This window comes from Clinocottus analis, unplaced genomic scaffold (assembly GCF_023055335.1).
Source record: "Clinocottus analis isolate CAN_PGR_092001 unplaced genomic scaffold, fCliAna1.0.p SCAF_1, whole genome shotgun sequence".
Taxonomy (NCBI): domain Eukaryota; kingdom Metazoa; phylum Chordata; class Actinopteri; order Perciformes; family Cottidae; genus Clinocottus; species Clinocottus analis.
This window is the reverse complement of record NW_027175820.1, coordinates 5,807,501-5,835,193: the sequence shown is the minus strand read 5'-3', so window position 1 is coordinate 5,835,193 and position 27,693 is coordinate 5,807,501. Positions and strand designations below refer to the sequence as shown.

The following is a 27,693-nucleotide window of genomic DNA, read 5'->3' as shown; positions in this document are numbered from 1 at the left end:
TCTTAATTTTTTATTTTTTATTATTTTTTGGGTCCTAATTTTTTTTTTTTTTTGGGTCCTAATGTTTTTATTTTTTTGCGTGGCGGGAATGGGCTTCCATAGAATCCCTCTTGTAGCAAACACTTTTATATTTGTCTTTTTATTTAGTGTCCCCAGGCCTATGACTTTGTGCGTTTCTGTTAACACAACCTGGTCAGCCAAAGTGGGTCCCTGACATCCCCGGCCCCTCGCTGCTCTCCCCCCTGCTCGCTCCTCCTTCCATCCACTCTCTCTCTTCCGCCTACGTCCCCGTCCACAGGATTTTCCGCACTTTTGGTTTTCTCGGGAATAAACATCACAACAACCAGATTCAGTCATCATCATTTTCACAGTTAATCCCGTAGGCAAATTAGTTTCCATTTTTTCAGAATTATGACATACTGGTATGTTTTGCTCACCGTATTTTGTCTCAGATCTCGTATGCGCTGCTTTGAAGCACGGGCCATAGGTCAGGCACCTTGCTATCTCCTACGCAGTCAACAGCTCAGCTGCTGTGGCTGTGTTTTGGCGGTGCGTGTCCGGGGCGGCAGCACAGAGAGGGTGGAATGGCGTGTTCGGAGGAGTTGCTGCTGCAACAAGGAGAGCGAGAGGAGGGACAGCATACTGGGGAGGAAGAGGACGTGTCCCCCACACCACTCCATCTATATTCTCACAAAAATGTACACTTGAAAACACTTCAGAGAGTTAGTCATGTTTTGTTCACACTTCTTGCATTTTTTCTTTCTTTCTTTATTCTCTCAGTACTACTTTGTTACATATAATATTTGTTTTCTTTAGGTCTCTCTCTTTTGACTCGGTCTCTCATTCACGCCGGATTTGGCCACTATCTCATCACTGTCTTATCATATAACTGCTCCAGCCTGTAGGTCTGCACTTTATTCACTGATAACATCACTAGCACTGCACAAGTCTAGTTTTTAACTTGCTACCAGTACCAGCGATCTCACCCCAAAACAAAGTACCCCCTCCTTCGTCTTCTTTCCCTTAGTTGGTTTATTCTATTTGCCTCGTTCGCCTTTTGGTCGTGGCAGTATCTAAATGCAGCACTCGCCGTTAGTTGCCACAGTGTTACCCAATGATCCTATTTAAATTATCACTGAATAATTACTACAACACCCCAATACTCTTTTTTTTGTTGGCCTATTTCTTTCTTGTGTCAGTCGTACTACCTCTACCATCAATCCATAGAGGAGAAGTAAAGCGTTCCTGTCGCACTCAACCTCAAATTTGTTTTAAATACACTACTACACCCCAATTGTCATTTTTCTATAGGTGCCTAATATTTTCATGAGATTTACCCCCAAGGCCGGAGAAAGGTTCCTAACACCCAATACTGTGAATCCAAACAAGAAGCTTCTACTGCATTAGAGGAACGCAGCGCTTGTCTGCTGGGGCTTATAACACCAATTCAACAATATTGTTTTATTTGTCCGTGCCTCGTAGAATATCTCCCACCAAAAGATTCAGAACCTCCCTTACTACGCCTTCTTAAATGTAAGAATCTTCAGTCGATGATGAATGAGCCAGTCTTTGTCAATACTAACATCCCATGTTAAATTACATTTTGAGACGAGCACCCGCCGACAAACAAAAAGACATGCACACCTGTAATGATTTCCTCCTCTGGTCGGTCAAAAATGGATCTCTCGTCACTCCTCTCCTCTCCAGTCAGTCCTGGCCTCCCAAAACACCTACACTACTCTCTTTGCGAGATTAGGGCGGAGGACTTTTTCAGAGAGTCATAGACTCCCCCGTGCACAGTGTCAGGCCTTGAGTCTCTGGACAAGTGAGGAGGTATTGAGATCTGGCTCGAAGGACCAAGTATGTTGGAAAATTTCACTCGACGCCTCGGAGTAAAATCATGAAAACAGGAACATTTATTCGTTGCAAGGAAGGAGCAGAGTTAGAAGTACAAGGTGATAGACAAATTGCATATCCAAGACTGCTCAAAGATCTCTCAAAGAACCACCTCTCAAATACACATCGTGACCCACTAACAGAAACCCTCATGACGTCTTCGGCCTAATCGGGAACTTTTCCCATCGTCCCATAGAGCAGTTTGTGAGAAAGGGTCATACAAAGGAACTGCTCGTTCTTTCAGACAGAAACATACAGATTCCCCTGTCTTACTGCTATCAGGAGACATGTTGAGTTTGTGTGTAAGATTAAACAGAGCTAGTAAGATGAAAAGTCTGAATATAACAGTGAAATAGTAAATGATTAAGTGTGAATATTGTTTTTCTTTCAACAACTACTGACACTGCTAATATCCCAAGGGATGCTACTACTACTACTACTACTACTACTACTACTACTACTACTACTACTACTACTACTACTACTACTACTACTACTACTATTCAATACAGAAAGCTTTGCTGAATACATCAATCTAAATCTGAGTTACAGTTTTGTACTTAACACAAACTCTTAGCAGGTTTTGATAATGTGGCGTGTTCACGCTTGTAAAGTGACACATTTAAGTACAATGAATACTCTAAGTACACATAATATAAATAGATTTTTGAGTGCACAAATTGCAAAGAACGAAATTTGTTCTCAAAAGTGTGTGTTCGTAATAAACTGTGTAACTGTGGTAGGCCGTCAGGTGCGTTCACACCAAAAGCGTCAAAAATGTTCTTGACGCATGTCAACATTTTTCTCGGCTCGCGTCGAGAAAAAGTGTGTTTACACTCAAAGCAGCGTGACTAATCGCGGCACCACAAAGAAGGCACGGCTTATCTCAGTCTCTTCTCTTCAGGAAAAGAGCGATCTTTTCCGTTATAGACTATAGATGAAATAACTACTAGATCTGCGTATTACTTGTTGAGGAAGTCACAACGGAACATCAAACTCCATCATGTCTGGGTTCATAATTGTATCCGTAGTCCCACAACAACGCTATCAGCTTTTTCCGGAGGACCAGCAGCAGTTTGATTAATCACCGGCAGGACGGCGGTGACGAGCGAAATCTTGACGCGTTCGGTGTGAACGCACCATAAGCTTTCTCTGAAAGCCTAAACAGAATCACAAAGTTATAGCTATTTTATAAGTTTAAAAAAATCTGCCATTACGCTTGTGATTTTGGATACAAAGACATATTGACACACATACTTTTATTATAATGTTTGGTATGCAGCTAAAGGTAATTTCTTCATAATGGCAGTTACATCCTAATTAATCTAATTCAAAGAAAGCAATAGCAGAAACCCCCTCATTACATTCTGCATCAGGCTTTTTTTGCAGAATTGTTTTACGCTGTATTACCGCCGTAACATTTTCTCTGTATAGTGGAGAAAAAGAAGAAGCGGAAACAGAGAAAGGAAAGCACCAGCTGCTTTCTGAGAATGTGCTTGCCTGTGAATGGAAGGCGATGGGGACACCAGCTGTACATAAAGAGGGCACGGAGCAGGTTTCTAACACAGAAGATTAAAGGCTCTCTCCTCCAAACAGAAGCTCCTCTGACTCTGAACCATGAAGACTCTGGCGCCTCTCGTCCTTCTGATGTGCTGCCTGTGTCACATCTTTGCCGGTCAGTAACTCTGCTTGGGTTTTTCTCTGTGAGCTGTCAAGTCTCAACTGCATTAATATTAAATGTGTGCGTCTGTGTTCACAGCACCAGTCGTGATGTCGATGAAGAGCGACGAATGCTGTCCAGGCCATAATCAAAAACCCATTCCTAAAGACCGGGTAGCAAATGTGTCGATGACCTCGAATAACTGCAAAGTCAAATCCATGATGTAAGTGTTCAGACCTGTTGAAGTGACCGTGTTTTGTGTGCAATGTGGGGATGTATTTCGCCTTGAAGAGCTCGATAACAAAAAGCCTATCAATATTTTGGTATTTTCTTTAAGTTCCTTAACTCCCAACAAAAAAGAAATTGGATGAAGGTTCAAAATTCATGTTTCTTTTTAAAGTAAAACATGTTTATGTTTTGTAAAAGTATAAATGAGGCTCTGAATGCTGTGTGAACAAACCCCGCTGTAGAAATATATGTAGGAATAAAAGAGTCAAATCTGTTGGACGTAGAGCTGCTGAAGTGGAGAACAAACTCATTGTAATGTTAAGTTACATTACACACATTCTAAAGACTCTACAGGTGAATAGGGTCAAAACATGAACTCATAGATATCAACACGAAACTTTCAAAAGTGATGACTAACATTAGCTTTTGTATTACAAGTTTTCTGAAATTGTAGCTTTTCAATATGCAAATAAAGCAAGATGATAAGTTATGGAAGGAAAATAACACCAACATTTTACGAAAATACATTTATTTGTCATTTCTTGTCTAAAAGAATAGTATTTGCAGCTAAATGTCCTTTAAATTACCTTGAGATTTAATCTAGGATTCGTGAACTGATATCATTGTGTTATTTAATCTCTGACAATTTTTCATGTTTAATGAGGCCTCTTATGCTTTGAGGCAGTGAAGTATAAACACTCGCTTTTGGTACTCAAGTGAAAACACAAAATGTTCCTTTTAGTGAAACAGATAAAATATTGTGTTTTTCCAAAACCACATAATTTACTTAAAGGAGCAAAAGGTACAAATACAAGTAAACGCGATCAATATTAGCAGCAACATGGCAGCTTCTCCACAAGAGAGAGCTGTTAAGTGGACAACGGTCTGGAACTAGTAATATATATATATATATATATATATATATATATATATATATATATATATATATATATATATATATATATATATATATATATATATATACATACATATTTACACATATATATATATATAAACCATAATAAATATTTCATATTTTTAAGATGAAAACAATTACATTATTTTTCATGCTCTGGTTTTGTCTATAACATATAAAATATATAACATTAAAAAAGAAAAAAATATTGCATTTAAGTTAAGAGGGATTTCATCTTGGTGTTTATTTTACTACTTTGTCTTTTTGCTTCTGTATTTCTTTTACGTTCCCCAAAGGTTACTGTTAGATAATATCTCATTTACATATTTAAACATGACATTTCAGAAAACGTGTAATATAAAAAAAATAATTGTCATAATTCTATGTAATCAACTAGGGAAGTTCCATGTTGATGTCTATGAGTTCATTATTTTACCATATTTACCTATTGTATCGCCCAAATTCTTAAACTTAATTATTTCTACAATTATTTTTTTTATTATTTCTTCACTTCATTTTACAGCTACAAAAAAACATGACTGAGACAACATTTACAGAAGAGCTCTACCTCGACAAGCTACAGCCTTTTTACAATTGTTGCTATTGTGATAATAAGCTGATCATTTATTATGCACTCAGTTATAATTTTATTATGGAATGTCAAGATAAAACTAATGAAGTCTAATACAACAATGGAGATTAAAATGTCCAGTTTGTTTTAATTACAAATATTACGATCATTTTGGAGGATGATGTTGACTTGTATTGTGTCTCCATTATTTTGTGCTCCCCATTTATATCAATGAGTGTTGTCTAAACAACAGATAAATAGTCGATTACAACACTTTAGTACAGGTACATAACCTGAATACTTGATTTTACCGCTGCTGCTTTTCAGTCTCAATGACGCAGTGTGTTTTTCTGACAATGTGCAACATGTGTGTGTTTTCTTACAGAATAACAACTGTATGCAAGAAGAAGTTCTGTGTTGATCCGGATTGGATCTGGGCAAAGGAACTGTTGGAAAACCATGAGAAACCATCTTCCACTTTAAATCCAAAAAAGTGTCCAACGGAGCTTCAATAAGTGTGATAATGCTGATCCTTTGACATTTAGGTCACAACTATTAATGACCATTAGACAGAAAACTAACTTTGTAAAACTGATGCCCTTAAATGATGCTGTGACCCTGGAAAGTTAATGTGAAATGACGTCACAGTAAAAATGTCTTGTTTAATATATCAAACACAGAAGCCATCCCCGTACAAAGCACAGCTGTGGTTGAATTTAATATTAATAACAGGAAAATGTATTATTGCAACAAAAGGTTCAGAGCCTTTCTGAATAAAAGCTTTATTTTTGTATTAAATGTTCTGCTGTTATATATACACACACACACACACACACACACACACACACACACACACACACACACATTTTGGGTAAATAGGGTATACTGTATATAAAATTTAAAATATATCATTTAAAAGTAAAAGGGACTTTGCAGCTGGTGGATACTTTTAGCTGTTGTACTTAAGTACTACTTATTAGTTCTACTTTATATTTTGTACTCTACTACATCTAAAAAAATGTGTTCTACTTTTTACTCCATTACATTGATTAATTATATTTGCTGATTCCGCACATTAATACAAAAATGAAATTATGATTATATGTATTGGTATTATTAAGGCATGCAGCATAGCACTAAAGCATGATGGGATTAGCCAGCCAACTAGCGTACAGCCGGCTAGTTAGCTAGCTTGTTAATTCCACGATGCTTTAGTGCTTCGCAGGTCCCTCCACATCATGCAGCTGCGACAACACTTTACCCTGAGATGTGTTGCCGCCACAACATGCCGTCTCATGAATATTCATGAGTATTTCAATTTCAAAAAGAGCAAAACCGTGAATTTGGTACATTTTGGGTGGGCGGGGCTTAAACCGGAAGTTTGTTTGTTTTTTCTTTCACCGGGAGTTTCAGTGGTGCATTATGTGGGTGATAGGAAGGGGGTATGTGATTTAGCAGGACCGAGTCGCATTGTTGAACTAATTGCCCCTGTACATGCTGATTTGTTTTTTCAAGAGAAACTCTTACTTAATGGCGCTGATGTTTCCCTTAAATTCATGCGCGCAAAGAATGAGTTTGCTCTGATGACTAATGCTGATGCACAATACAGGGTTAAAATAGTATCAGCCAGTCTGTATGTGAAAAAAGTTACGGTTGCTCTTTCAGTCAGGTTAGCGCACAGTCGTGCTCTGCAGCACACAAATGCCAAATATACCACAGATAGGGTGGCTCTCAAAACATTTTCCATACCTGCCGGAACACGGGTATGCAATCAGGAGAATCTATACATTGGACAGATCCCAAAATGTATTGTATTGTGTTTTGTCGATAATGAGTGCTATACAGGCGACTATAAACGGAACCCTTTTAATTTTGAACACTATGATACAGAATTTTTGTGTATTTATGCAGATGGTCAGTCATATCCGTCAAGACCATTCCAACCTCTCTTTCAGAGCGGTCAGTACACTAGAGAATATTACCACATGATTCAGACAACAGGCAGGCATTTAAAAGATAGATCGCTAGCAGTAACCCGTGGCGACTTTGGTAACGGTTACTCGTTATTCCGCTTTAATTTGGAACCTGATGACGGCTGTTCAGGGAATGTATCATTAATTAAAACCGGAAATGTACGCTTGGAGGTACGGTTTCGTGTAGCGCTCCCTCGTACAGTAAATCTCATTTGTTATTCTGTATTTGACTCAGTTATCGAAATATCAAATCAACGACAAGTACTTGTTGATAGCTGCTAGAAAACACTACGAATACCATAGAGCTGACGAGTGTGATTAGAACACAGGTTTTTAAGGGAACAAGTGTTATAGGCGTATTAGCCTGTGATCAACTGCCCTATCACAAATTGTACAGATATCCTGCGATGCTGGTTGTAAACACGCATCCTTCTGATAAACCGGGAGAGCATTGGACGGCCATCTATATCAACAAGCAGAAGCATGGATTTTTCTTTGACAGTTTTGGGAACCCACCTGATTGTGTCCACTTTCCGGGCGAAATAACTGATTTTCTCAATAATAATTGTTCAAAGATATCTCATTCTAGGAAACAGGTTCAGAATAGTATGGCTACAACCTGTGGGCAACATTGTGTGTTTTTTCTATGTCATATACAAAAAGGTATGTCTTATAAGCGTGTATTAGCCAGGTATGGCCCTAATTTAGTTAATAATGATACATTAGTATGTCGCTTTGTAAGCAAGATAAATCCTACAGTGTGTTGTGGGGATACTTTTTCATATGTACAATGTGCCAATGTCTTGTAATGTTATGCCGTAGTGATATGAATAAAATATGGAGGCAATTTTAATTGACAATAATCTTTTCATTTTTTATTATTACACAATACAAAATTTAAAAACACATTCATGATGTCACATATTAGATAATAGTGTCACAGTATTACATTCACATGGGTCATTGCAAAAATTTAAAAAATTATAAAAAAATAATAAAAAGTAATACATTTATTACACATTATGAAACAATTTCATAAAACAATTTCATTCACTGCGCCAGAGAGAAATAGGGAAGAAAAAAAAAATCTTAAAAATCCAGCCATGCTGTAGCAGACCCGTATACTTTAGACTTTTTCGCGTTTGGCGTATCACGTATAGAACGAATGGTCCTAGGTGTGGTCACACTAGCAGTCTCAGGTTCGCCAACAAGTATTTTATTTACAGATATGGCACTGCGTACAGTCTTATTGGGGATTGCCGACATTTTTACAGATACATTTTTTTCAAATGCAGCAACGTCAGTGAATGAGACCTTGTGATTGTTGTCAAACCCTGCGGCTTGCTGAATACGTTCTGCTGCAGCTGTTTTTTCATGTTCAGGTGTGTCTGGGTTGACGAAATGCTCCATACACAAAGCGAAACATAGGCTGTTTCCCATATTGTTACATGTGTACAGATGACGACCTTTCTGTGCCAATATCTCATCATATGGTATCTCACCTAATCTACAACGGTTCTTTGCCCCCCCCCACTACTATTTTGTGCAACTGATACAGACAGTTCCAACTCTCCATCTGTCATTGTGTCATTGTTACTCTGCATGACCTGTGAGATGAGTTCCATAAACGCATCTGCGTTGTACAAATCACTGGAATACAAAACAGTTTGTACATCACTGGCCAAAGAGGGCCCTCGCAACACTACATGCAAGACACTGTCGGGTTGAGCAGCCTCCACTGCCCGGTCAATTATACCAGACACTCGCTCTCTAACAATGTCTGGGACCTGTGTTATGTCAATATCTTTAAGATTGATAGTACCAAAATTCACCTTCTGACTCAGTACAAACGAATTAAAAGAGGGTATATCCTGTCTGTGAATGCCATCCCCAGAGTCGCTGTTTACAAACCCCCCACCCCCTTGATGTACTATGACCGCAGGTGTAGACGTAGGACAATCAACACGATCAACAGCCGGGACTGTCACCATAGCGTGTGGGGGTGCGTCAGTAGAACTGTCATCATTGATAACATCGTCAATATATACAACAGCATTGGCTACATTAGCAGGTGGTCGTACATTAGAATGGGTAGACACATTAGCTGCCACATTAGAAACGGGAGGCACATTAACATTAGGAAAGGTAGGCACGTTAACATGGGATGTCACATCAGTGTCATCAGTGATGTCATCAACAACAGCATTAGCATCATTAGCCACAATAGCAGCAATAGTCGGTGGTGTGTTAACAGGTGTGCTGGTTGTCATTACTGGATTATACGATTAAGGGGGCAGGGCAACAGTTGGCCCTGTAACCGACATGGGGCCTGTAACAGGCATGGGAATTGTAACCGGCACGGGGGCATTCGCCATATTGATTATGGACTGTAACCTGGCCGTATGATCCATTGTGACGTATGGTGCTTGATGTTCTGCCCCACTGTGCATGTGTGCCGGTGCTGGCAACACTCCTCCTCCTCCCCCCATCACCGGGACCGCTGATCCTGTGACCTGCCTGTGAGCATTTGCCAGTTTGACTATGGCCTGTAACCTGACCAAATGTTCCCTTTGACCCTGGAACAAAGCCCTCATAGTATTTTTAATAGTCGCATAGTTATGTCGACGACTATCGTGTACCTGGTCTATACTGTTTCTGAAGTTTGGTGCTTGATGTTCTGCCCCACTGTGCATGTGTGCCGGTGCTGGCAACACTCCTCCTCCCCCCATCACCGGGACCGCTGATCCTGTGACCTGCCTGTGAGCATTTGCCAGTTTGACTATGGCCTGTAACCTGACCAAATTTTCCCTTTGACCCTGGAACGAAGCCCTCATAGTATTTTTAATAGTCGCATAGTTATGTCGACGACTATCGTGTACCTGGTCTATACTGTTTCTGAAGTTTGGTGCTTGATGTTCTGCCCCACTGTGCATCTGTGCCGGTGCTGGCAACACTCCTCCTCCCCCCATCACCGGGACCGCTGATCCTGTGACCTGCCTGTGAGCATTTGCCAGTTTGACTATGGCCTGTAACCTGACCAAATTGGCCTTTAACCTGACCAAATTTTCCCTTTGACGCTGGAACAAAGCCCTCCTAGTATTATTAATAGTCGCGTAGTTATGTCGACGACTATCGAATACCTGGTCTACACTGTATCGTGACACTTTTCGGGGTGGAGCCATGTTGGCACACTACGATGATTGATTGTGTGTTCTCTCCGCCACTTCTTCACCTGGTGGACGTGGCCCTGTCCAGGCACAGGCGGCTATGGCCGATTCAATCGTTCCAGACAATTCTTCTCCTGATTCTGCTTCTTCTGCTGTTTCTCCTCCTTCAATTGTTGGGGCCGCAGATACAACTCTCGACCATCTATGACACAAAATAAACACATGAGCACACAAATAATAATAATAATACATCCAATGCATTCACAAGATAACTATATACTTTGCTACACACCGTTTATATCCTCGTTTAGCAGAGGGTCCTCCTCCTTCTCCTCTTCCTCCTCCTAGATGCTCCTCTGTTCTGCTCCTCTTCAAATGATTAAACCCTACAATAAGACATATTGTTAATAATAATAATATAAAAAATAAAATAATATATATATAAATAAAAAATAAATAAATGATACATTTATCTATCATAATAAACTCTTTATCACGAGTAGTGACATACCGTTTAGAGCTGAGGTGCGGACTGCTGAGAGATTCTGCGATGGATAGATCTCGTCGTCGTCGTCAGATCCTTGTGTAGTTAGCACCGTCGTCCAACCGCTTGGCTCTACAACATAAAATGCGTCACTATACATATAACAATAATTAATTAATTATGATTATATTAATTTGTTACCTCCTCTTCTTCTTCTGCGTGTGCTTCTTCTATGACAATACCATGCAGTACACCTGTATAACCGCCAGGCTCTACAAAATTAGATACCCTAGGTCACTATACACATAAAATATAACAATAATAGTTAATTAACAGTCATGATTATTACCTAATTCACCAGGTATCCCCGCAACAGCAGCTAGTGTTTCACTTTTATCGTAAACACAGGTCTGTGCATCCCCGTTTTCAGACGCTTCTGCGGCAGCTTTTAAAATGACCGGTTGCTGCGTTACCCTTGTTGAACACACAGTTTAGGCGGCGTAGTCGCTGCCTGCCGGTGACGTGACTGGAGGTGCTCGTTCACTCCAGTGCGCCCAACACTCGCTTGTTTGCGCGGTAGCTTCTTCGTCCCTCTTATGCACAAATAGAGAGCGCAAAGAGCGAGAGAGATCGGCTCAGTTAAATAGATACCAGAAAAGGAGATAATTCACAGTGTAATAAACGCGCTCTTGACGGGCTACATACCGTCCTCCTCCTTTCACCCGTGATTTGCCTACTCCGCTGGCTGCTGCCGCTGCTGCAAGAGCGGCGTTTTTTGACCAGTACTTCACGATTCTGATTCAATACACTCAATACCCTTTTAAAAAACAAAAAACCGTGTTTAAATATACAATGTTTCAGTTACAATAAGCATACATGCTGGCTCATAGCATAGGACGTTGTAGTTTACACAATACGAAATGTATCCCATTACGTGATTCGCCAAAATGGCGGATCTGTTCTTTGTTCTTCGAGCAAAGCATATGTTCGCTGTCGAGCCCGCGCCCGAGAACAAAGAACGCCGCCGCCACATTGGCGCCTTACGCATTTTCTAAACACACACTTAACTCTTAATGTGACTATAACATCATAAAAGTAAAAAAAAAAACCAGTATATCCTAGGCTTTCTAGCTACTGCTCGCTGCTCTCTCTATCACAGCCTGTAGGCCTGTAGCTAACAGAAAGGGCCGAACCACATTCACTTGGGCAGAGGGCTTTGACTCCTAAGAATATAGATTCAATACTATAGTTAAAACGATGTATGTACATTTAAAACCACTATATATTAAAGTATTTAACATGATCACTAGAAACATAACTGATTTTAAAATAACCATACATTCAGTCTACCCTATAGTATATATAGGCCCTTTCTAACAAATGGATATAAACATAAATAGTACACATGCATCCATCAATGGTATTATTTTGAAACAGTTCATAATTGATAATATAAATAATTATAATGTAATAATATACTTACTAACCAGGTAAAGCCATGATCACAGGTAAAATGACTGAAGAAAAAGACAATTGTCACAGAGGCCGAGAAAATGCTCCCCAAATTCACTGGTCAGAGATCACAGATCAGCTCCTCAGGAAAAAAAGAAAGAAAGTCTCCAGGCTGGCACATGGGTATATCTGCCCTTTTACGAGGGGTCATCCTACTCCTCACACCTATCAGGCACACCCACACTTCCTGCTAAATCCCATACCCCCCTTCCTATCACCCACATAATGTACCACTGAAACTCCCAGTGAAAGAAAAAACAACAACAACTTCCGGTTTAAGCCCCGCCCACCCAAAATGTACCAAATTCAAGGGTTTGCTCATTTTGAAATTTAAATAACCATGAATATTCATGAGACCCCCCACTCCACCTCACACCCCTCTCCCCAACATGTACCAGTCATACAATTGTCATTCTCTTTTGTGTCAGTCGAATGACCACGGGGAAAACTGTTTCCTGTTTGTTCCTCTCGTAAGTACAACAGAGGATGATGATAAATGTCGTTTTGCAAATATTTTGTCATAAAAGTATTGGACAAATTAAAACATATCGCAAGAATAAGTATGTATTACTATGGGTAATATTCAAAATAAAACGTAATATATTTGTTGCATTGGAGAATAAGAACAATATATTTCCCTCTGAGAAGTAAAGTACAACTCTTTAGTAATTGTACTTTCCACCATTGATGTTGGGTAACTTTTGACATTCAATGGCTAATAAGATGTCCCATTAATTATCTTCCAGATGTTTAAAATTAAGGATTTGATGGTTGTTGATAGGGGGGAGGTGGTGGACGATAACAAGTGACTGTTGGTGAGTTCATAATGTCTCCATTGTTTGTGCTTTGAGTGAAAGTCATCATGCCAGCAACAGTGTTTGAAGAAGTTGTGCGGCGACAGAAAGAGGCTCTTCAAAAACACTCCATCTGTCTCTAACACCAACAACAGATGTCGGCGCGAGGAGAGTTTGCTCGGTTTCAGCTGCATCGGAGGACAAACCGTGCACTCAATCTGATGAATGCTCAGTTCAGCATTCATTTAAATGAGCATTCTTGACAGAAAGAAGAAGAAAAATGCTAAATGCTGTCTTTGATTGTCAAATGTCCGAATATTAGGAAAAGTATGATTTCCAAAAAGCTGTCAGAATGCCAAAAAGAGTACATTTACTGAAGTATTGTATTTAAGTACAACATATAGATAACTTGGCTTTTTTAATTTCTATTCCATGTTAGTACATCTAGAGATATATATTGTACCTTTTACTGTAATACATACAGAAAAAAAACACACTCCTGCAAATGGTTTCACTCCGTTACGCTGAACTATAAGTAGCGCTAATGTGCAAAGAAACCCAGCACTGTGCCAGTGAAGAAGAAGAAGAAGAAGAAGAAGAAGAAGAAGAAGAAGAAGAAGAAGAAGAAGAAGAAGAAGAAGAACCCCAAAACAGGGTCAGAAAAATAAGGTGGACTCGAAGGATAAACACAATGAGTAACACTTAATGTAAATATAATTTGAAATATAATTAAAATTTTAAATTAAATTACAATAGGGTCCTTGCTGGACCGACTGTGTCGGTCGCTCGGACCCTAATTAGTTCCATGTGATAGGATTGATGCAGTTTGGGCATGAAACAGAGTTTATACCTATAATTGATCCACTGCAACAACTCAACTCAGTAAACAGTAGAATTGTGCTTTTACTTAGTGGATACAGTTTTAAAAAACATTTTTGAGGCTCCTTAAAGTTAGTGTGGGTCACTGCAGTCTGGAGTTCCAGAGGAAGGAGGAGAGCTCAGCTCCCGGCAGCAGCAGGTCTCTTCTCCTAGAGACACTACCCCTTAAATCCACAGGGGGAGCCAGAAGCAACACAAGAGGAAAATCGCTTGTTGTAACTTTAAGAGTTGTCAAAGGTTTCTTTGTCGAGAACTAAGTTCATAACTTTCTAAACGAACCAAACCATTCACACACTAAGACACTTAAAAATAAAAGCAATAGAGTTTATTGTCAATTTACAAAGTGCCTGGTCGGACAAACAGTGAGACAAGAAGAGCGACAAGATTATGACATTAATCTACACATTAAACGTCTATTAAATACACGTCGTAAACACGGCTGCTCATACCGAAAGTGTTTAAATTACTTTCTTGCCTTCCAGACAGCAAACTGATATCTGATGGAAAATTAACCGACAGATACGGGATACATAATGCTGTGAAATAAAGATTTTGTCACGACTACTTGTGCAGGAATCATTGTCACTTGATGGTGCATTTAAGGACACTCCCAACATCCGTAATGTGAGAGTAGGTGTCGTGAAAGCAACACATTCATTATACGTGTAATCAAAATGCAAAGCAAACAGTGAATTAATGGATAAAGTGACTTGTTTTGTTTGTGCTTAACTTTGTTTCTTTGTATTGTTGCCTTATCTTTTTTTTTTATTTATCTACGCCATGGTTTTAGAAATTCCTCATTTAAACTGCAAACAACATCAAAGTGTGCTTTTTTAATAAATCCTTTTTTCATTTAAATTTAAAATGATAATAATTTTTAATAATCTCAGTTGTCAATAGAATGCAAATCTTCTCCTTTGGACTTTTTGTGAATACAAATAAAAACAATTTTGCAGTACTCAACAATCGGTCCACCAAAAAAATTGCATATATATATATATATATATATATATATATATATATATATATATATATATATATATCTTCATCACGACTAGAACCATGTAAGAGAGATGGCTCCCTTGTTTTCCTCATAAAATAACATGAACAAAAACTAGCATCTAGTGGAAATCAATGCCAACGTTTGTAAGGATGCTAACAAGCTATGCTAAGAAGCGCCATCTCTGAATGGAACAAAAACATGAAAAGCATTAAACTTAGAAACATGTCGGGCAACAGCTATATCAATACAGTAAGACGGTCTCCTGCCAACATTGGTAAATATTAAATCATATTTATATATATAGTGTATACCTTTTTGTAAAAATGTGCACATAGTTTTGGTAAGATTGCAGAATATATATTTTCCTACACAAAAAGAAGAATTTTGACTGTCTTTACTTTTAGTAAAGGTTTGTATGTCATTTATTTACTGATATTTCAAAAAAGAAAGCGTAATGTTACCTGATAAGTATCATATAATTTGGAAGCTAAACGTATAAAAGCATGAATACAGGAAGTGAACAGAAAATAACTTTGAAGTGTAACACACTTGACTACATTAACTTACTTTAACAGTCCTTAACGGTCTAAATGTGCTTATATAGGAGAGAGTATGTGGTCACCATTTCTAATCCGAAATTACTGAATGAAAGCGTCTCACTGCTCTCTTTGTGATTCATTAGAAAGCTGTCGATGGAACTGTGGCTTGAGGGCTCTTTTCTGGAATCAGGCCATCGTTGTCTTCCTTGGATACAGGTGTGAACTTATTTGGTGACCAGTTGACTTTGGACCAACTCTCCTCCGACTCAGCGGCCATTTCCTCGCCTCTCTCCTCCTTCCACAGCTGCTCGTACTCCTGCTTCAGCTCCTGGTAGGAGCGGGAAAAAGTGTGAAAAATGGACGTGGCGGGAAACGCCATAATGAGGATGCCACTCAGGATGCTGGTCAGCGCCACAATCTGTCCGGGGATGCTGCGCGGCACCATGTCACCGTACCCCACCGTGGTCATAGAAATGATGGCCCACCAGTAGGAGGCTGGGATGCTGCTGAAGCTGTGCTGTGGGTGCGTGGCGGCGAATGGCGCCAGCTCGCTCTCCGCCAGGTGAACCAGAGGCGAGAAAAGGGTCACGGCCACGCAGACGAACAGCAGCAGCAGGCCGAACTCCCGCATGCTGCGCTGCATGGTCATCCCCAACGTCTGCAAGCCCAGAGAGTGGCGGGCGAGCCGCATCACATACAGGATCCTTAGGGCCCGCAGCAGGCGCAGGATCAGGCTCAGTTTGTCCAGGTAGCCTCTGCCGGCGCCCATGATGATGACGTCCTCCCGCGACTCGTCTCTGACGTCCACCACCAGGGACACGTAGTACGGCAGGATGGCAATGGCGTCGATGATGTTGAGGGGGCCGCGAGCGAAGGCCAACTTGCTCTGAGCGTTGACGAATCGCAGCAAAAACTCCAAAGTGAACCACGCCACACAGATGGACTCCACCACAAACATGCTCTGACACTTCTGGGAGCACTCGCCCTGCAGACACACAGAGACGCACTGTGACAAGACACTTCAAAGGGTCACGCCGCCATTTTTACACACACACACACACACACACACACGCACACACACACATAGGATCAGGTTACTGGTCGTAGTTAACTCTACTCAGCCTGTGAAAGCCGTTGTTTAACGTCTTCTGTGGATCTGGAGGACTTGGTCCTTGTTCCAGAGGCCTCAAATTGAAAGTAAAAAGCCTGCATAATTATCTGTTAGTATGGCATTAGGGTAGATTGCATTGTGGGCAATTTAGGACCAGAATATCTGATGCAACAATTAAATATGCACATATATATGCACATACAGCATATACATGTATACACATGCAGTATATATTCATGCATACACATATTTAGAAAAATGAATACAAGAGGGAAAACAAGTTTAAAAGGATAATAAATGATTTAAGCTGATAAGTAGAATTTAAGTAAGAGGAAAGATATGTGGTTTTGATTTTGGGGTGAACTGTCCCTTTAAGTCTTTCTCGCACATTTTGTCTCTTCATACAGAATCAAACTGAATTGGCAACTTTTCTACAATCAGTTTAAATGAGAAAGAAAATACTGTATATTTTTGCTGCATCGTTTCTTTCACCATTTAAATGTGTTCCATCATTTCACTTTAAAGATAAATTGTTGTTTTCCATTTCAATGTATTCTGCCGTATAACTTCGTCCTTGAGAACAACAGATTTCGGTTGCAGCAGATATTTTCACAGCTAAATAAATTAACCTTGGACAATAAACACCCTGCAGCTTTAAATTTTCTTTGAATTTAAATGAGAAAAATGGAAAAAGCAACCTTGACTCTGAAAACAAATTGCCCTCCACATAGTATTGTATTGTTGATTGTGCCCACTTTCATTTAAACCTCATGCGTCAAAAAGCTTATTTATACCTACACAGCACTTACAGTGATTTGAGTTTTTTACCCAAGCTTGTGCAACTTTTATTTGGCATAGAATATTTAGAAAAATAAGTAAGTTCACGCTGTAATGTGGTCGATTAAGTAGAAAAAATAATCTATTTCCACTTGACTTTGGAAGCCGACTGAATGACAACATGAGATGAAAGATGTTTGTAACAATTACTAAAGCTGAAATAAGAGCTTCTGCAACACTTTTCTGTTCATAATCTCCTGTCTGACAAGAACAGCCTAAGAGGCATTTTCCATTGAGTGTTTCAATCAATACTTCAAATCTTGTGTTACCAAAGGAAACACAACTCCTAGAAATTAATGAATTATTTGTTTATAGGAAGCAATATTCAGGAAATGATGGTGAATTTATCTGAACTTTGTTCTTACCAACATGAATAAAGAAACATGAAGAAAAGCTGGTAGAACCATACAACATTCATTCAACTGCACATCGATCTCGAGACATAGAAAAACAATGTTGTGCTTTTCAGCTTCTGAACTGAACACACGTTTCATGCTTTGATTTTCTCGTGTCTTGATTGGAGCGATTGACATGAGGGAGAAATCAATCCACCGTCTCCAGCTTAGAAACTTAATCCCCAAACTCTTTTATATTATAACAGTTATTTAAACAATACATTCTACAGCCTGTCTGCTTCTGTTGACTCGGACATTACCAGAAATCTATAATTTAACAGGTACATTGGCCAAAAGCACTTTCATGCTATACCAGAACTGCAGCTTACTGTTTGTAAACCTATTTTAAGTTGCCTTGCGTCACCAGAAGTGCACCGGAGGGTTTCTATCCACAGCTCAGTGTCACTGCAGCTCGCTCACTGCGGGGAAAGTAAACGCCAACCACGGATTCACCCTCGTTTTGGCATTAACTTTGTCAACTTGGCCTTTTGCCTCGCACTATTTGCATTTTTCTGTGTGTGTGCTTAGTCCACCATTTGTGTAGCTTCCTCTTGGATGACTGCTTGTGTTGATTGAGAGGAATTATTTTTGATAGATCCGTAGATTGTGTTTTTTTAGGTACATTCTTATACATTTAAGCTTTAAGAATAACCCAGATTTGGCGTTTTGCTTATATTAACTGTCTTCTTACTGTAGTGACATATTTATCTATTTTTACTAACCAATAGACTTTTAAAAATGTAGAATAATTACAACGATTAAAGGAATCACAGAGCATTCATTTGTCACTTTTAATTTCCAGTAACCTTTTAGCTGCAAAATGTTCAACTGTCATCACCCGCTTATTGCTAACGGTGTCTGTCGTTTGGTACTCATCTGTGCTTTTTGGCAGAATATATATTTGTATATATATATATATATATATATATATATATATATATATATATATATATATATATATATATATATGTGTGTGTGTGTGTGTGTGTGTGTGTGTGTGTGTGTGTGTGTGTATGTTGATTAGTGCAGCATTTTGTGGCAATATAATTAGCTCAATATTATGAGATCCATTTACTTGTTTTGTGTGTCCATACACCACGTTATAAAATAGATAAAATGATTAATGTGTGAACAACAGGTTCAACAGAAAGTTGTGTTGCTGTCAGCTTTCCATCGGCTTCATACGCACCCTGGTCTCTTCATCTCTGAGGTCCGGCATGGTGCTGATGCACAAGCTGATGACAGTGACCAGCACCATGACCACCGAGAGACAGGCGAACATCTTCGCGGCCAACCCCGACTGAGGGTTTTCCACCACCTCTCGGAGCATCCAGGTCAGTTTGTGATAGCCCTTTTTGGTCTCTGTGGTGGTTTTCTTCAGCGTCACCCTCTTCTGCCTCCACTCCTGTTCCTTGCGCTCTCGCTCCACCACCTCCTCCACCCGTGTGTTCATGCGGCGGCGGCAACAGCGCTCCATGTGGCTCGGATCCACGCCCCAGTAGTCGAGCTCGTCGTGCAGCGACACAGCGCACAGTTCCCGAAGCAAACGCAGTTTCCCCGCAGCCAAGAAGTTCAGGATGACCCTGAAGGCGGTCGGGTTTCTGTCAAAAAAGTACTCCCGGCACGTCTCGTCGTAGTCGTCGCAGAGTCGCGCGATCTCCTCGGGGGTGGTGCAGAAACGTAGACGCCCCAGGCGACTCTGGGGGAACTGCTCCAAGGTGCTCCAGGGGAACGTGTAACGGTTGCCCCCAACATTGATGAGAACCTGCAGGGTGTGATCGACAACGTACGAGGCCTTGGGGTCGCGAACCAGCTGGGCGCGCTGGAAGTAAACGCCCTTGATGGTCTCAGTCTCCGGGATCTCGGTAAAAAAACGGTCGAGGCTGCTGTCGTCGCTGCTGATTGAGTAGGTGCTAAAGTCGTGGTTGGCATTGCTGATGATGGGCATACTGGCTTCAGTATGTGGAACTGGACAGAATAGGTATTTGTATGTCCAGCTAACAAGAAGTTAGGAGGATCCTCAGAGAAGCTGTAATGACAAAATAAATGCTCAATCTTTTGTACATCTAGTCCTGGTGAAGCTATTTTCTACCTTTTAAATTGTCTCACTTTAATACCGCATTGCAAACCGACATTTCAAATGGAGTACCACAAGGCTCTGCTCTAGCTCCCATATACTTTTCTGTTTGGTACCAGTATGGATCAACAGTCATTGACTTTCATCACAATGCAGATGACACCTAATTTCTTTCTAGCCATTGATACTGATTCTTCAATTTAGGTTTGATCCAAAAAGAAATTCAAGCTAATTTAGAACAAAGTATCATGTATTGTCAAAAAAAAATAAACTGCACACATTTGTGATTTAAAATTCCCAATTTAAGAGTAATACTTGACTCTTTTTCGCGGTTTTATGAAATGTTCGATGGAAGCCTTTTTATAATGGGTATATAAGGATCTTTTTGGGCTGCACAAGGTATATTTATGTTGCAGTACTTGCTGCTGGCCAGTGAGGCAGATTGGCAGCAGCTCTGACTCGCTTTTATATGTTATACAATCTATGTTTGCCACATTGTTTCCAGTTCTTAATCTTCATTGCATCATTGACTAATCAAGAGCTAAGATTCCAGCCGATTACATCAAATGTGCTTTTGTAATTGTTCAAAAATAAAATCACAATTCACTGAAAAAAAGAAGAAAGGAATCCCCCCACTTTGAGTCTTGTCACCCTTCTGAGTGGACTTCACAACAATTCACGCCTTGATTCTAGTGACCTCGTCGACTCTCTTGAGTGACCTTAAAAACTCTCACCAGAGCGTATGTGACATTGTGGGTGTGAACGAGCCGGAGAGGTTACGATGTCTGAGGACTACCAGCAGGCAAAACTGAAAAAAAGCTCCAGTAGTAACAACTTCTGTTTTAACCTGGCATCCAGAACGAGGTGTTTAATGGAAATAGAATCTGCCAACATGCAAACACACACCCTAACCCTAACCCTGGGAGCTTGAAGGGCAGTTGCATTTATACAAACAACCTTTTTCTCACTGACCTGTGATAGACTTTACTGTCAATAGTTTTCATTGGCACTTTGTTTTGGTATTTATTTTAATTAATTCAAAGTTAAGTCAAGTAAAAATGTCAGCATTTCGTGAGGAATTGACATCAAACCTGATACAAACATTGAGAATGAGTGACAGATTATCAACACGAAACACTCTTCAAGGTTTCCAGCTCTTCTGCATGGAGGCCAATGAATTTGAGCCCAGAAATGAATGTTGTGATTTTCAAATGTTATGTGCATCAAAAAGTAAATCCTTTTAATACACATTCTGCTTTGTTTGGTTTTTAGGGGGAAAAAAACTTTAAAATTGATCTGCAGGTTTTTCATTTCACTGCAATGCCACCATGTGGTTTTCTGCTTTATTACTATAACACCAAATGATTTATACGGATTATCACATATTTATTTAATTAAAATGTAAAAATATATAACTTTGGCATTCTCAGAAAACATTGTTCTTACATAATTTCTCCAGCAGGTGGATCCTCGAAAGCTTCCTGTAAGATGCTGAAGGTCAGTGATGGAAAAGAACCAAGTACACTTACTCAAGTCAAGTACTGCACTCCACATTAATTGTGATGTATTTTACTTCAACTCCAATACCTTTCAGAGGTACATGTACTTTTTACCCACCTCAATGTATTTATGTATGTGACAAATGATTAAATTATTATCATTAAATTATTATTACTCATGCTTTGATATAAAAGCAGGATTGTACTCCTGTAGTTGCCGCTCATTTTGAACACTGATCATTATTTTCATCATAGATTATGTTCTACAGAAATCAATGGAGAGAAAGGCCAGAGCCCAAAGTGACACCTGTTGGTTGTGTTCAAACCTCAACATTATTACAATAACAGCATTAAATGTTCGAAAAAGAAAAACGCAGCATGCCTCAATGGAGTCAATGTCAAAACTATCAGCTGAAGAGAATGAAGTCTTCACACTGAGGTTTGTGTTATTAAAATAAATCAGATAAAGACAAGTCCCCGTTATAAAGTAATGGCCGCTGCGTTCTTCCCAGTGATTTACTGAAAATGTTTATTCACTCACCTCACAGGGCGCAGGTGTGCTGCCTCAGCTCTTTAATGCCTCTGTTATTTGCCACGTGCATTTTCTCATCTGTTGCTCTAATGATGATGCTCCTCACTAATTAAGCCATAATTGTTCATATTATTATGATGATGATGACGCTGGAGCTCAGGAACCAGCCTGACGGACGTCGGGGAGTCGTCCCACAGTTTATGAATCCACTCTGAAGTTTGCGGGCTCGCCGTGTGTCCGTGCAGCGTCGCCGGTCTGCACACGTCGTCTCCCCGGCAGCTCTGGAGTTTGGATTAAATTACAATACAATTATTTATTTATTTTCGTCTTCAACTCGTCCTCTCTTCCACTGGTCCCCGCCGCTCCCGACGGAGAGAATAAATGTGATTATCTAATCGACAGTGCCCTCCTGAAACCTGCCGCTGTATTCTCATCTGTGGCTGACAGCAGGACCATCCTCCTCCTCCTCCACCTCCTCCTCCTCTTCCTCCTCCTCCTCTTTTCACCCTCCACCTCCCTCTCATCTCCAGCTCTCTTTTTCTACACTATAAAAAACGACGTTCAGGCAAATCCACTCACAACTTGGCTAGAAAGTAGTGATAAGATATTTTATGGCAGTCCCACTTGCAGTTTGTAAATGAGTTAAAGTAACACATAATGTGCTGGAAAAAGTACTCCCTTACTAAGCCGATGTAATGGTAGAAGTACCACAGTGAAATAATACTCCAGTAATACAAGTCACTCAGAATAGTGGAAGTAGTACTCCAGTCCTTTATTTAGTCCAAGTACAACGGTAGTAGCCTGTCTGGGCCAGCCTTCTCTGCAGAATCTCAAAGTTATAGCTATTTTATCATTTAATTATTTGTCACAAATACACTACATGCATTATAATTATTTGTCCTATTAGCTTATTTTCTCATTGCACAGCTCCTGTCTTCCTCTGTTGCTCTGCTTCAAGTGCAACTTGTTTTAAGGAGAGTTCCTATCCAATCAGATTTCACCTCTCTCTATGGAAGCAGCGCCTTCAAGCTGGCATTTGCAGATCTTTAGTTTGACATTCTTTGACGTGCCAGCGCCTGCAAGGTGGCGTCAGCACTAACACGCGCTGTAAATGGTTGGTGGGCCAGCGTAACTTGTGTCAACAGGAAGCTAGCTAGTTGCTAGCAGAACTCTAGAGGAGTAAGAACAGTTCAGGCTCAATGGCTGAACGAGAAGGAGAAATGGATTTGGTGGCGGATTTACAGACGACTTTCTCATGGAGAGTTACGGGCGTGTTTGGCAGTGACCATCCTAATATCGACTGCCACTTGCCACTGTCAAGCGGACATTTTCAGCCCTAAAACGGGTGGCTTGAATGTCCCTACTGGCATGCATGGCTATCGAGAAGAAGTACTGTGGTCTTTTATTTAGTTCAAGTACAAGTACCACTGTGTGAAATAAGTAAAAGTATTGCAGAATGTGGTGCAAGAGGTACTCTTTTACTGAGCCTAAGGTACCACTGCGTAGTAATACTCCAGAAGAAGTGCAAGTCCCTTAAAATATGGTGGAAGTACATATGATCTTATAGGTAGCAGTACCACTGTGTGTGAATAAGTAAAAGTCACTCAGAATGTGGTGAAAGAAGTACTCTTATTAAGTTAAATCACAAGTCGAGAAGTTTTTTATTTCTTATTTTGTCAAGTCTAGTCTACGATTATTAAAAGTCTGACTCGAGTCCCCGTTTAGTGAATGTTACGCCCTGAGTTACTTTTTCATTTTTAATTTGATTAGATTTATTTAACACCTACCATACAAACGCTTTATAATGCAATAAATAGACAATTTTTTACAGTACAGGGCTGCGTGTCCGTACTTCATCAGGACTTCTCATACAAACTGGACTCTACTGTAAAGCCTTTGTTTAAATGCCGCTAAAGCCTGATTGACTAAGTTTGTGCAGGCAGACGTCCAAACGCAGAGAGGATTAATAAAAAAGGACAGGAGATGAAACACAGAGCCGCACACACGCACACAAACACACACACACACGCACACACACACACACACACACACACACACGCACAAACACACAGTATTATGTCATGCATGATTTGCATTGCTGCTTTACAAGAAGCAGGTGCTTCTTTGCTGCAGGTCTAATAAACGGTGACATTCTCGCTCTGCTGACTTTGACCTGCTAAATAAATGTTAGGTGGGATTTCTCTGTGGACTTGGTTTGCTACGTGTTTTTTTAGTTTTTAGTTTTTTTTTTAGTTTTTTGGCTGTCGTGTGTATTGTTTGACTATTCATGGTGGCGTTGCTGTGGTAACTGATTGCCCTCAACGAGTGTGCCTCAAGAATTACATCTTCAGATTCAGGGGATTTAGAAAGCAGTCGGTTTTTTTCACTCTTTAGATAATTTACATGTTGATTCAATACAAGAACACTTTGTGTATCGGCCTCACAAAGGCTCTTTAAAGCTTTTAAACGAAGATTTTCTTCAACCAGCTTTCAAAGTAGTGAAAGCAGGAGGCAAGTGTTATTGCTGTTCTGAACTCCATTTGAACTGTGAGGGATTCAATAACTGACAAACATACTTCAGTGCATTTGAACGGTGATACATTTACTTATTGACAAGCCTACGCGGTGATGCGTTTACTTGGCGTATGTTCCAAAGTGCATTGGAATGGTGATGCGTTCACTGACTGACATGCATCTTAGCATTCACTTAACATTTATTTTTGTGATGATGTGTTTACTTACTGAGCTTTATTAGAGTGGTGCACTGACTATGGTGCATTTGAGCAGTGATGCGTTCACTGACTGCAGTGCATTTGAGCGTTGATGCGTTGATTTGTGTGTTTGACGTTAAAAGAGGAAGATTATCAACGAGTCCTTCATTTTGTAAATGTATCTGTGCTAATGTATCTTTAACCCCACAAACCAGTACAACCCAGTTAATCTACACCAAAACGAGAGCAATGTTGTAATAAAACGACCTCTGACCTCCCGAGTTGATGAATATCAGGGATTACACGATAATCCACGAGCAGGAGGGGGGCGGAGGGAAACCAGGGAGCAAGCTGGGAACTCTTTTCTATGTAACACAAAGTTTGCATGGTGAACTGAATGCGAAGCTTCAAAGTTCATTCTTGACTTTCAGAAATTCATAAATAAAAACCCCCATCAAGGTCCTATTAGTAGCGGTTCGGCTTTACAATCTTTACACATCACATCCTTGTCCCAGGACCTCACATCCGATCAGGTAAAAACTCCCCAAATAAAGATAGTTGTAAAAACCCTTTCACAGGGAAAAAAAGGGAAGAAACCAGTGGGAGAGCAACAGAGGAGGATTCCTCTCCCAGGATGGACAGACGCAATAGATGTCATGTGACCAGAATGAGCAACGTAACAGAGTTACAGCACATTACATGAATATGACAGGAACTATTCATATGATGAGTAGTATACGCATGGACCACGATCCAGATAGCAACAGTCCATGTCAGCGGAAGAGGTAGAGAGGAGGGACATCAGCAGGGCCATGGCGACCGAGGTAAGACCTGCTTCAGAGACAGCCAGGATCCATGGCAGGAGGTGGGCGGGGCCAGATCCAGCTCCCGACAGCCACGGTCCATGGAAACGTGAGGTGAGGAAGCACAGAGGCTCCCGGAAAGGAGTAGAGTTAGTAATGTGCATTGATATTGACATAAAGATGATTGTTAGTGTAGTATTAGCCACAACAAGAAGATTATTTGTGTAGTATTAGTCATGTAAACATGAGTATTAGTGTAGTATTAGTCAGGTAAACATGATTATTAGAGTATTGGTCTTGTAAACATGACTATTTAATTATTAGTAGTAATACAGAGAAGGCAATTTGAGCTGGCAACTGCAGCCTTGTAACCTTGACCTCACTTGGCCTTTGACCTCACTTTCCACAGTGCTAAAAGGTTGAGACCTTTTAACGCTGCATCTCTTCGACTTAATGAAAACACATTGTTCTTGTTTTCGTGATTCATATTTAAAACACCATTCTTTTCTTTAGAGCCTCCGAGCGGCCAGTAGCTGCAGCCTTTCATTTCATTCTGTTTGGGAACCATAAGCCTCTTTTTTGCAACTTAATTTCCTGACGGTGCTGTGGGGTTGACATGGTTCAGTGGTCCCACATAATAAATTAAACCCAACTCCTGGGGAATTGCTCGGCTCTCTCTCTCAATTTGTGTCAAATCACCAGGGGACCCACATAGCAGGGCAACTGATAACTTGTCAAAAAAACACTTGATTAATTACCCCCAGCCTCAATTCAGGTCTCTTCGAAACTTTCAAATTATTTCATTAAGCGTGGCGCATTGATGTGAGCTTCACTCAGAATGCAGGTATTGTTTGAGCCGCTCCCCTCCTTCTCCAGTTTCTAATAATGAAAAGAAGACAAACAGGAAGTCTGTGGAGCGTATAGACGAGGAGGAAATCTTCAGAAAGGAATCAGATTATATCGGCCAAGTGTCCTTTTACAGCTATCGACAAGCTGCCCGACAGATCCTTAAGACGGCGTCTTACACTGAACTATCCTCCTGAAAGACAACGCCACTGCACCTGCTCGTTAAATGTTGTTTAAAGTTCACACAAAAAAGAAAAGAAAAAAATCTTTAGTTAAGTCGAGTACTTTTCTCTTCCTGCAGGTAGTTTTGATTTTATTTAGTCAAACTAAGTACAGTTACTCACAATTTGAGGTACCTGTTTACTTGAAAAAACACTGAACTCTTTTCCCGTAGCCCGCTGTTCAGCTTTATTTCTGTAACCAGTGTAGCATCAAAGCATGATCTAGCGCGCTAGCTGGCTAGTTAGCTATCTTGCTAATTCCACCATTTATTGCAACAGAAAATGAGCCGAATCAAGTTCTTCACTCATCTGGCGTTATGTGTTTTGCTGTGACAAGAGTGTGTGGCTGAAGCATTACGTTGTTGAATGTTACTAATGTACTCCTCTTTCTACACTTCCTTACCAGGCGGAAGCCAAGTATCTTAAAGCTGTATTCTCTCTCCTGACCACCAGGGAGCGACTCCTCTGGTTGTATAGAAGTCTATGCTTCATGTGTTAAAAATGCATTTTCTCACCTAGCCATCAGGGAGTGACTCCCCTGGTTGTATAGAAGTCTATGCTATATCTGGTAACACTGCATTCTCTCTCCGAACCACCAAGGGGCGACTCCCCTGTTAATTGGTTGGCCAAAAAAACTATTTGGTTACGGTCATAATCCAAGATGGTGAACTCAAGTCCACAAACCAACAGGTGATGTCACGGTGATTATGTCCACTTCTTACTGTTCATACAGTAAATATTTGCAATGTCTGCGATTTAGAAATCGAAAACCTGCTACAATGGTCGCAGTGGGAAAGTTAAACATAACACATGTGTAACTTAAATAATGCATGAGTGCAGAAAGATGTTGAACTTTAATAATGTGCACAGTGATAGATAGCTGTGCTGATATTCCGTTAAGCTCTTAATCACATACACTGTCATTTAAAAGTACAATTTTAAAAACTTTATGTATTTATACATAAAGTTTTATAATATATTGAGATATTGAGAGTATATTGAGATATTGAGAGTATGAAGACTACTCATTTCTCTCGCG

The 27,693-nt window shown here is 40.1% G+C and overlaps 1 protein-coding gene and 1 long non-coding RNA gene across 2 annotated transcripts; both read right to left on the bottom strand.

Moving 5' to 3' along the window:
* Nucleotides 1–8,168: 8,168 nt before the first annotated feature.
* LOC137786073 (uncharacterized) lies at nucleotides 8,169–12,635 on the bottom strand. The gene is made up of 6 exons (XR_011077548.1): nucleotides 12,383–12,635; nucleotides 11,245–11,488; nucleotides 11,097–11,167; nucleotides 10,923–11,027; nucleotides 10,704–10,797; nucleotides 8,169–10,613 (listed from the first exon to the last, which is right to left on the bottom strand). It is a non-coding gene; the product is annotated as an uncharacterized lncRNA (long non-coding RNA).
* A 2,498-nt stretch (nucleotides 12,636–15,133) lies between these two features.
* LOC137786066 (potassium voltage-gated channel subfamily G member 4-like) lies at nucleotides 15,134–22,496 on the bottom strand. Its single transcript, XM_068577711.1, has 3 exons — nucleotides 22,083–22,496; nucleotides 19,155–19,994; nucleotides 15,134–16,607 (listed from the first exon to the last, which is right to left on the bottom strand). Exons 2-3 carry the CDS (start codon nucleotides 19,911–19,913, stop codon nucleotides 15,762–15,764), a joined length of 1,605 nt encoding a protein of 534 aa, XP_068433812.1. The 5' UTR covers nucleotides 19,914–19,994; nucleotides 22,083–22,496; the 3' UTR covers nucleotides 15,134–15,761.
* Nucleotides 22,497–27,693: the final 5,197 nt, after the last annotated feature.

What these genes read in the sequence shown, in the direction of transcription:
- LOC137786066 (XM_068577711.1), bottom strand. Translation starts at nt 19,913, where the DNA reads ATGCCCATCATCAGCAATGCCAACCACGACTTTAGCACCTACTCAATC. An exon ending in TCAGAGATGAAGAGACCAGG is followed by an intron (nt 16,608 to 19,154) that starts GTGCGTATGAAG and finishes GTGTGTCTGCAG; the next exon opens with GGCGAGTGCTCCCAGAAGTG.